This window comes from Lonchura striata, chromosome 19 (genome assembly GCF_046129695.1).
Source record: "Lonchura striata isolate bLonStr1 chromosome 19, bLonStr1.mat, whole genome shotgun sequence".
Classification (NCBI taxonomy): domain Eukaryota; kingdom Metazoa; phylum Chordata; class Aves; order Passeriformes; family Estrildidae; genus Lonchura; species Lonchura striata.
This window is the reverse complement of record NC_134621.1, coordinates 9045353-9055809: the sequence shown is the minus strand read 5'-3', so window position 1 is coordinate 9055809 and position 10457 is coordinate 9045353. Positions and strand designations below refer to the sequence as shown.

Sequence of the window (10457 nt, the reverse complement as noted above, 5' to 3'; positions counted from 1 at the left end):
AGGCAGGCAGCGGGGAAAGAGGGATGGAGGTCACGGTCCTGCGGGGAGGGGACCTGTGGGTTTCCACGGCTGGCAGCGGGCAAACTGCGTGTGTGTGACCTGCGTGGGGCTGTGCGAGGGGCAGAGAGCGGACTGCTGTGTCTGTGTGGGCGTGAGGGGAGCCTCTGGGTGTGAGAGAAAGTGAGAGGGGACCTTGTCTGTGTGCGGGGGATCTGTCTGTGCGTGACCCGGGAATCTCTGTGAGTGAGGGTGTGAGGGAGAGAGACAAAGTGAGAGGGGAGATTCTGTGTGCGTGTTTTGAGGGAACCTGGGAGCGTGCGCGTGTGAGCGAGGGGAGCGTCGGTGTGTGCCTGTGTGTGAGGGAAGCCTGTGCAGGTGAACGTGAGAGAGAGACAAGAACCGGTGTGTGCCTGAGTGGAACCGGCGCGTTTGGGGGGAGCCGGTGTGTGTGAGAGCCGGTGTGTGTGAGAGCCCCGGTGTGTGTGTAAGAGAGAGAGAGATCCCGGTGTGTGAGAGCACCTGGTGTGTGTGTGAGAGCACCTGGTGTGAATGTTTGTGAGAGAGATCCCGGTGTGTGAGAGCACCTGGTGTGTGTGTGAGAGAGAGATCCCGGTGTGTGAGAGCACCTGGTGTGTGTGTGAGAGAGAGATCCCGGTGTGTGAGAGCACCTGGTGTGTGTGTGAGAGAGAGATCCCGGTGTGTGAGAGCACCTGGTGTGTGTGTGAGAGAGAGATCCCGGTGTGTGAGAGCACCTGGTGTGTGTGTGTGAGAGAGATCCCGGTGTGTGAGAGCACCTGGTGTGTGTGTGAGAGAGAGATCCCGGTGTGTGAGAGCACCTGGTGTGTGTGTGAGAGAGAGATCCCGGTGTGTGAGAGCACCTGGTGTGTGTGTGAGAGAGAGATCCCGGTGTGTGTGAGAGCACCTGGTGTGTGTGTGTGAGAGAGAGAGATCCCGGTGTGTGAGAGCACCTGGTGTGTGTGAGAGAGATCCCGGTGTGTGAGAGAGCACCTGGTGTGTGTGTGAGAGATCCATCCCGGTGTGTGAGAGCACCTGGTGTGTGTGTGTGAGAGAGATCCCGGTGTGTGAGAGCACCTGGTGTGTGTGTGTGTGTGTGTGAGGGATCCCGGTGTGTGAGAGAGAGATCCCGGTGTGTGTGTGAGAGAGCCCGGTGTGTGAGAGCACCTGGTGTGTGTGTGTGTGTGTGTGTGTGAGGGATCCCGGTGTGTGAGAGGGATCCCGGTGTGTGAGAGCACCTGGTGTGTGTGTGAGAGAGAGATCCCGGTGTGTGTGAGAGAGATCCCGGTGTGTGAGAGCACCTGGTGTGTGTGTGAGAGAGAGATCCCGGTGTGTGAGAGCACCTGGTGTGTGTGTGTGAAAGAGAGAGAGCCCGGGGCGCTGCGGGAGCTGACGAGGCCCGGCAGGTGCGGCCGCCCCCCCGCTCTCCCCGGCGCTCCCCGGCGGGGGCGGCCCCGCGCCCGCCCCGCCCCGGCCGGGGGCTCGCTCGCTCAGCCGCGGGCGGAGCAGCCGGCGAGAGGGCTCGGGATCCTCCTCCGCTCCGACGTCAGGCTGGGAGCGGGAGGCAGCGCCCAGCGCCGCCGCTGCCAGAGGCTCGGCGGCCGCCGGACGGGGCGGACGTCGGGGCGGCGACTCCCGGAGCGGCGGGGGGTGGGGAGGAGGCGCTATGGCCGACGTGTTCCCGGGCTCCGAGCCCGGCGCCGACCCGGAGGCGGCGCGGCGCTTCGCTCGCAAGGGCGCCCTGAGGCAGAAGAACGTGCACGAGGTGAAGGAGCACAAATTCATCGCGCGCTTCTTCAAGCAGCCCACCTTCTGCAGCCACTGCACCGACTTCATCTGGTGAGAGCCCGGAGCGCGCGTCCCCCCGCGCCCGCCGCCGCCCGGGCCCGCTCCGCCGCGGGGGATTCCCCGCCCCGGGCAGCCCCGGCTCCGGGGCGCCGCCGTCCCTGCCCTGCCTCCCGTCCCCGGGCAGCCGGGTCGCGGTGCGGCCGCTCTCGCCGGGGCCGGGCAGGTGACCCCGCCGGGGGTGACCCCCGGTGTCACCGCGCTGCCCCGGCGCTGTCGCATCCTCCTCCCGGCGGGTTGCCGCGGCTCGGGGGGCCCGGGGCTGGGCGCACCCCGCTTGAAGGGGCTGCGGGGGGGTCGCAGAGACCAGCAGGGTCTGGAGCCCCGCGCTGGGACCAGCGCTTCGCACTTGGTCCAGAGCTGTGTTTCCCACCCCTTGTCCCCGGGTTCTGCTGGGTGGGGGGCTCGGCCGGGCACGGCCGCGCTGGGACGGAGCGTGCCCGTGTCAGACCGCGGCGTTGCCGAGTGGCAAAACTCGGCTCCCCCAGCCCTAAGTCCTGGTCAGTGCCTGCCCTGCTCCCTCCTGCTGCCGAGGCCGGGCAGGCACGGTGACACCGCTGCTCCGGTCCACGCCGAGGAAAGGGAGGGGTGGTTGTTGTGAGGGAAGAGAGGCAGGAAAACTCCCTACCAACACGCTCATTACTGAGGTGGTAGGGAAGAATACACCCACGGGTTGGTGCCGTGCCGGGCAGGGCGGCAGCTCCGCGCAGGCCGGAGCGAGGAGCGGCGGCCCGGGCTGGCAGAGCCGGGAGAGCCGCGGGGGTCCCGGACCTGCGGGGACCGTGCAGCACAAACAGCTCAGGATTCCCCTCCTTCCCCTCGCTCCAGTCCTGCTCCGCTACTCAAGTTTGCGCTGCGGCTCTGGGTGCCGAAAGCGAGAGCTGTGATTTATTTTGGCCAAAGTTGTGAAAAGGTCTGCACGCAGCTGGCTCTGTGTCCGTGGCACGCTTCTTGCTCTTTTTATGTGTGTTTATGTGTCTGGACAGGGACCTTTTACTTCCTCTGCTTGCATGCTGAAGCAAAGACTGTGCTTGTGCCAGAAATGATTGAAATATATTTGCAGAGTTAAGGAAGGAAAGCTGACATGGTAGACTGCACAAGAAACAAGTCAAATTTCTGAGTTTATCTTTCTTTTAAATTTTTCTGGGGGGAAAAAAAGTGAAGTTGGGTATGGTAAAAGTGAGAGACCTTCAGAAACTGCTTCAAAGTTAATCTAAACCAGAATGAGTTGGGAAGTGTGAAAAACCGCGGCAGGGTTATTGCGAGCGGTTTTGTGCACACCAGCAGCACAATTATAAAACAAAGCCGAGCTCTGTCACGAATGACAGGATGGATTTGGAATTGAAAGGGTATCCTGTGGCTGACAGGTGGCAAGAGCGACTATGCTCCTGTCTTGTCGTGCTTGCTGAGCCTGGGGAAGCTCTTCACATTCCTTAGAAGAGCATCTGACACCTCGAAAACTTGTTTGTTTTCTGGTTTGGAGATGGGCTGCTCTCAAACAACCATCGCGCACCATTGAGTGTTTCCAAAATGACTTGTGTCAATTAACAACGTTGGAAGGTATAAAGAACAGTAAACACAACCTTTCAATGAAATACACAGATTCTTTCCCTTAGATTACATTTCATCACGTAATATGGATCACAATAGTTTAGTCTTTCCTCTTCAACAACTTTCGCCTCTCGGCTTTGGTTCTGGAATGTTGATATTTTTTAAAAGACTTTTTACTTAAAAATTACATTGTAACTGCTCGGAGAGTGCGGCTCTGCAGGGATTCAGTTCAGACACTGAGCCCCAGCCGTGCTTCTGGAGTACATAAAACAGGAATATTTGCAAATAGGTCTATTTCAAAGCTTTAAAAATTATCTCAGGTCTGTTTCATGTTCTTAGTCCCACTACCAGCTTTCCTATGATTGTATTTCCATGCTTCTAGCTTTTGAACTTTGTGAAGATGAGTGGTAAAAGCATCAGAGTGACAATATAGGCACATGTACTGCCAAGTAAAGAAATAATTCGATTTTTCTCCTGATTTCCCTAGTTCACGTTTGCTTATAATAACAAGAAGTAGCAACTTGTGCAGCAAAATGTAGAGAAATGCTCTGTGTCATTTCAGCTTCCTCCTGAAGGAACAGTGCACTGAAGGTCTTGTCTCTGCCATAAATAAATAAATAAAAAGTGGAGAAATTGTTGATACATTTTTTAAGAAATCATTTCCATAAAGTTGATAATTAAGCCACGTGTTGTTAATTGCACGCAGCTTCTCCAGCTCATGGCTTTTGTCTATTTGAGTGTGAGCAGCTCCAGCTCTTCAGATGAAAAACAGGCTGCAAAGAAAAAGGCAGAGAAATGTTTATAGGCAGGATACTCAAAACAGTTATTTTTGTGGGAAGAGAATGTTAGATGCTTAAAGATAAACAAATAAATCCACAGCAGTGGAGTTTGCCAGAGGTACAAAATGTGTTGGAACTCTGGATACCACTGTCATTGTGTTCACTGCAGAAGTGTTACACACACATTTGTATTTCATTATGGAAATGAAGCAAGGAAGCTGGAGAATAATCAGTATGAAAATCAGGGGCCTGGCTTCTTATTTGTGTTGAAACAAGCAAAACTTTTCACCTGTTTGCTTTCCATCCAGCAAATGGCTGGACTTCAGCTGAGCCTCACAACAGCAGCTTGTAATCCCAAAACCTGGATGAAACCCCAAGTCTGGTTTGTTTTACGTGCCTTTGCTGGAACTTGGAATATTTTACGTGGCTGTTAAATATACATGTGGCATTAAACGAGTTGAAATATTATGCAGCAATCACAGATGATGATAATTGTAGATCCAAAATAGCTTGTAAAATAATAATAATAAAAAAATTGTTGCCAGAAGCTGAAATTACATAGCTGGTGACAGCTATTGTTCTCTGCTTTGAAATGGGTGGGCTGGTCTGTGTTGTGTATTTGAAAATCTGTTGCTGTCGTAGCAAAACCTGAAGTAATTTAATATGAAGCTATTTTTATGTTTTTAGAGATCACTGAGTAGAAATTAAAACCAAACATACTAAGGCAGTTTTTTTCCTTCTTTATGCAGGGGATTTGGGAAGCAAGGATTCCAGTGCCAAGGTAAGCCACAGCTGCTTTGCTGGCACACACAGGTGGTGGCACCTCATTTTGAAGGTACCCAAAACTCGCCAGCAGCAAGAGAGAAACAGTCCTGGAAAAACCAAGCATTGCCTATGTGAATTCTAAAATAAGGCAATTATTCAATTAATTAATTATTGATTTTTATATAATTTACATGGAACAATCAAGTAATTATTCATACTGTAATAATATAAAAGGTTGTTGTTTTTTTTTTTAATCCCAGCACAGTAAATATTGTATAATCTGTGAGACTCTTAACTTTTCATGGAAATAATCTGTGCAGTTTAGCTTTGCAGAGATCATTTTTCTCATCAGAAGCTCTTGTCTGTGTGGGCGTTTTGGAAAATGGATTCACTTTTTAGTCATATGGCTTCTTTTCATAACCCAAAGTCCCTGGTTTTTATTTCCATACAATGCATGTTCAGGAGGACCTTTGGCTTTATCTCTGTATTAGGACAAGACAATTCTGTCTTACGTAATAGTGAATTACAAAAAAGAAAAGTCCACCTGTATAAAATCACTGGTTTAATAAACCTGCTAACCTTGAGAAACAGAAAGCTGCTGTGGTATAACTGTAAAAGCTGTATTCTCACATAGCCAGTATTTCTGCCAAATACTTACCATTATTTAGCATTTAATCATGAAATTACCACACCCATCTAGTGCAGGTTTTTTCCTTTGTCATATGTTTGCTTAATTAGGATGAGCTTTTTTGTTGTCCCTCTCACTTCTCCACCTTCTCCCTGTCACTTCTGCTGCAGCTGCATGTTGTGTACTCATTAGTTGGCCTTTTCCTTCCTTCTTTCATGGCATTTCTGATGGGTATTTACTCTTGCCTTAGAGCACATTTGACTCTCCTGAACATTGCTTTTACTTAGCAATTAGGGAAATTATGGATTCTGTGGTGTTTTTGTGAAAGTTGATGTGAGCTGATGCTTCTTGAAATGAAACCTCTGAGAAAGTGGATGTCAAAGACTGATGCCTTTTAAAGATTAGTGATAAATAAGTTTTCTTTCTGCAAGCTGAACCTTGCAGACACACACAGCATTTCCTGATGGAGGTAAGCACACATTCATGATTTTTCCTCTGTGCCCCAAAACATTAATATTAAATTTTGTAGATATGCTCCAGGTTTTTGCCCCCCATCACATCCAAAGCAGTGCTGTAGATGAGTGTGCAGTGCTTGGGTGCTAATGGAATGGCATTTCCCCAGTCTCATTCAGGACATCTCAGTGGTTCCTAGTTCAGGAATTATTTAGAGGTTCATTACCGATTCCTGTTGGAATACAGAAGGTAATTGGGGCTGCATTTAAATGGTGCAGTTATGCAGCTTGCACGGTGCTGACTTTCTCCTTTCTCCCAGATGGGGGCTCAGGCTGGGCAGGGTGCCCTGCCCTGAGCCACAGATCCACCCTGGCCTGGCAGCTCATCTCCAAGGGTTTGGATTTCCTTTTCATTTTCCTTTCCTCTGCCTGGGATTCCTTCTACCACTGTAATTCTGCTGAGCCAGGAGCAGTTCTGCTGCTGAGCACTGATCTATACAGAGCCAGCTGAAGTTCTGGATTCATTCTTGTTTCCCCTGCAGATGCTACTCATGGATACAACCAAGAGTAAAAGCAGTAGAGCAGCTCTGTTTGTTCTCAAATGCCTCAGAAGTTACTCTTTTTAGGAATCTAAATATGTTCAAACTTGACTTTTGTCTGTATCAGAGTGAGAACCTACACTTTTTCTTTGGAGTCTGCTGTATCCAGTGGTTTTGTCTGTGTTCTTGGTCAAAATCTCTGAGAAATACTCTGATTTTACATGCTTTGTAGCAAGCTGTTGTTTGTGCACTAATAAGTTTAAGTAATGGGGTTTTATAACAATCATTCATTACACTTGTGTTCAAAATCAATGAGTTCATTCTCTTGGGCTAATACTCTTGGAAAAATAAGGCTCCCATGATAAAGTTAAGCCACTGAATCAATGTTTTTTCTGTTCAACTTTCTGAAGCTTCTGTCTAAAATGTCACCAGCTAAAGCTGAAAAGTCAAATTAGGGATCAAAATTACTGAGAACACGAGGAATTAAAACCAAAAGTCTGAAACTGGAAGGTAGGCTGCAGAAAAAAAACCCTTAAATTCTATAATGAAATTACTGTCTTTACAGAGAAGAATGACAAATGGAGAATAAAGTGGAATTTTCAGTAGGACATGAAGGAAAGAATACTGCAGTGACAGCTCTTAGCATGACTGGAGTTCTTGGCCCTTTAGTGTTTCTATTATAAAAAGCCTTTACTACTCTGTTTTCAAGAGTGTTGTAAAATCTCTCACTAGATACAAACTTGATCTCAGGCAGAATTCAGAGCTGGGGGTTTTGTTATTTCCCAAGTTGCTTGAAATTCCTCTGGCCTTTGATACAAAGGGGAAGAGGAAGGTCCACAGCAGTCACACACCACACTCAAGTGATGTTTCTACTATAAAAAACTGCAATTCTATCAATATTTGCATTAGAGTTCTTTAATTAAACAAAAGGTCTTAGTTGTTACGCAGTTTTAAGTATTGCAGCAAATGTAGTATGTTTTTATATATTTTTAAAACTTCCATTGGAAAAGTGTTACACAAAATGCAGTCCTAGTTTTACTTTTGAGATGCCTTCAAACAAAATATTTCAATATTTTAATAAAGATTTTATTAGAATTTAAACTGCTATAGTGAAATGATCTGATTTTGGACCATGAATACCTTTTTTCATTGGACTTGCTTAAATCCTGTTTCCGCTTGTATGTTATCACTTTGGTTTTCAGATTTTGATGCCTGTTTCTGCTGTAGTGTTTAGCTTCAGCATTCCATAAAGACATTTTTATGACATTTAAATGGGCTCTTAAAAATTGAAGACAATTATTTCCATTTATTTTCCTAAAACATTTTGCAATATAATTATTTTCACCTCGTTATTTATGGGATCCTGATGAATTTGCAAAAGACAGCAAATTAAATTTTGGTGTGGTTTTAATGCCCTGAATGTGGCAGAGGGTCAGGTGCAATTGCATTATTACCACACAACTGCTCAGCAAGGGACAGTCCACATCCTAAGTAGTTTGTCTTTCTTAATGGGTGTATTTTAACGTGGCTGCTGAATATTCCAGCAAACAGAACCTCAGACAGACTGCTGAGGTTTGCAGCCAGGAGCTGGGATGTGTTAGTCAGTGGAGAGGAGGCAGAATTCTGTTGCATGATTGAAAAGAAGTTTTTTAGAGAAGAGGGATGGGGATCATGAAGTAGCAGCAGAAAATGTCTTTTTGGCCATGTGTGGGTTTGAAAATCAGCCTGAAAGACTTCAGCTGGATTAATGTCCAAGTAGGGATGGGATTCAGGAGGAATTTCTTAATAGAAAATGTGGTCAGGCATTGGAAGGGGCTGCCCAGAGAGATCTGGAGTCTCCATCTCTGCAGGTGTCCAAGAAATAACAGCATGGACTCAGTTTTCTGGGATGGTCACAGGTTGGGGATTGGTCACAGGTTGGGCTCGATGCTCTGGGAGGTCTTTTCCAACCTCAGTGATTCTGGGGTTCTATGCAATTTTTATTCCTGATACTAGAAAGCATTTTGCCATTTGATATTTGTGGTTTGTTGTTGATTTATAGAAACATGAAGTATTTTAAATATTGTGCTTGTGAAACAGGAGTTCTCATTCTGCTGTTTTGCTTTTGCTGTTTGCTGTTGATCATGTCTGTGGTAGTGCAAACATGATAGGAGGATTATTCCAGGGAGTTTTGGCTTTGTTTTGTTTTCTTACATTGTCAAGCAGGCCAGCAAGCTGTCTGTAGCACTGAAAGCTTTCCTCTGATGTGCACCTGGAAATAGTGCAAGAGCAATGTGAAAAACAGAATAATTTAAACCTTTTGCAATCTGCCACAGCATGAAAGTTCCTCTTTTGAGACAGCCAACTTTAAATTAAGCAAGCAATTAAGTTAAATTTTGGCTTCATCATTCTTTTGATAGACTGTTCCACTCTGAGTGCAACCTATACTTGTTTCTTTCTGTTGGATTTGTAAGAAGCATTTTTCTGGTGAACAGAGATCAACATACAGGAACTCACTAAGATGTGAAGATCAAACCATGTATTTGTGTAGGTTTAGGGGTTGTTTTAAGTTCAGCACTGAAGGCTCAGCACATTTCCTCAGGGCAGAAATATTTTTAGTTACAGTAATGTAAATGTGATCAGCTCATGTTCCTGATCAAGGGTCTGTTGTTAATTCTCTCCTAAATGGTCAGAATTTGTAGTTATTACAGCAAGTTTTCCCTCTTTTACATGGTTGCTGCAGGCTTTACTGAAGTGCAATATTCTGCTGTAGTTCAGCTGTGAAATACATTTGGCTTTAGGATAGTAATGAGCTAAGGAAGAGTTTCACATTTGTGTCCTAATTTACATAAATAAAAATCAGAGAAATCAATTAGAGCAGATCATTATGCTTCCCTATCTGAGCAACTATTGCTCTTTCCACTGTTTTTTCCTGTCTTCCCTCAATTTATTTTCAGATCATTTTTTTCTGAATGTTGAATTTTACCTTCCATTGTTGCCCTAAGCTGCTTGGAACAGCTTGTGCCATGCTGGGTCTGGGCTGGGCAGACATCTACAGCCATTCCTTCAGTAAAAAGGAAAACAGGGACATTTTATTAGTTTTTAATACTCAAATATTGTAACAATGGCACATCAAACCAGCACTTCATTTCCTCTGCATTGTTTATCCTTTATCTGATGATTCTTGACCTCTCTTCTACAACAAAAAGACCAAAGAACCCCTTGGTGCCCCCTCATTTTTAAATAAGGTATTTTCATTAAAAATGTTGTATTAAAGGTCTGCGTAGTCGTTTAGTTGAGAAACTAATTTTTAATGCTCTATGATCTGAAGATTTGAACCAATGAAAACTCTGACCAATTCCAACCTGATTTACACGCAGAGTTTTTCATCAATCCTCAGTGGTGATATATTTATAGTAGGAGCAGCACCATTTATTCTTTTCTGTGTTTAGATCAAGTCTTAATACTTGGTTTTCCATCCTGATGGCTGTGTTTCCCCTACAGTTTCTTCTTCCTTTTACAATCTTCAGTTTCCTTTGTAACCTAAGAAAGAGAAATCTGTTGCATTGTGGCATTGTTTCTCGTAAAAATAATTTGTCTTCCTTACTTGGAAATGTTTTTGTCAAAGGGTGGGCAAGACACAAAGCAAGCTCCCTTTTCTATGACAAAACTGCTTCTCTTGTATCATTATCATTTTTGTGGTGAGATGGGGTATTACAGACCAGGGCTTGAACAATGTGGGTGTTTTCCTTTGTGCTCTTTATATTATTTATTAGTCATGTGCTACAGTTTACATTAACTAATGGTGCTGTAAGCCTGAGATTGAGAAATTAAGTCCATGGAAGGCTGTGACTGTGGAGCTTGAAAGTCAGCATGAAATCTTCTCAAATGGGAACTCAGTAAA

General features: G+C 45.9%; 1 protein-coding gene across 2 annotated transcripts in view; it reads left to right on the top strand.

Annotated features, from left to right (window-relative positions):
* The first annotated feature begins 1587 nt into the window (after positions 1–1587).
* The window catches only part of PRKCA (protein kinase C alpha), a 141261-nt gene continuing 132391 nt past the window's right edge, over positions 1588–10457 (top strand). Inside the window, exons 1-2 of one of the 2 annotated variants that reach the window (XM_021537232.3) lie at positions 1588–1854; positions 4940–4971. In XM_021537232.3, coding sequence (XP_021392907.1) covers positions 1682–1854; positions 4940–4971 — 205 coding nt within the window. In that variant the 5' untranslated portion in view covers positions 1588–1681. The remainder of the gene's footprint in view (positions 1855–4939; positions 4972–10457) is intronic. The other variant, XM_021537255.3, reaches the window with a different exon arrangement.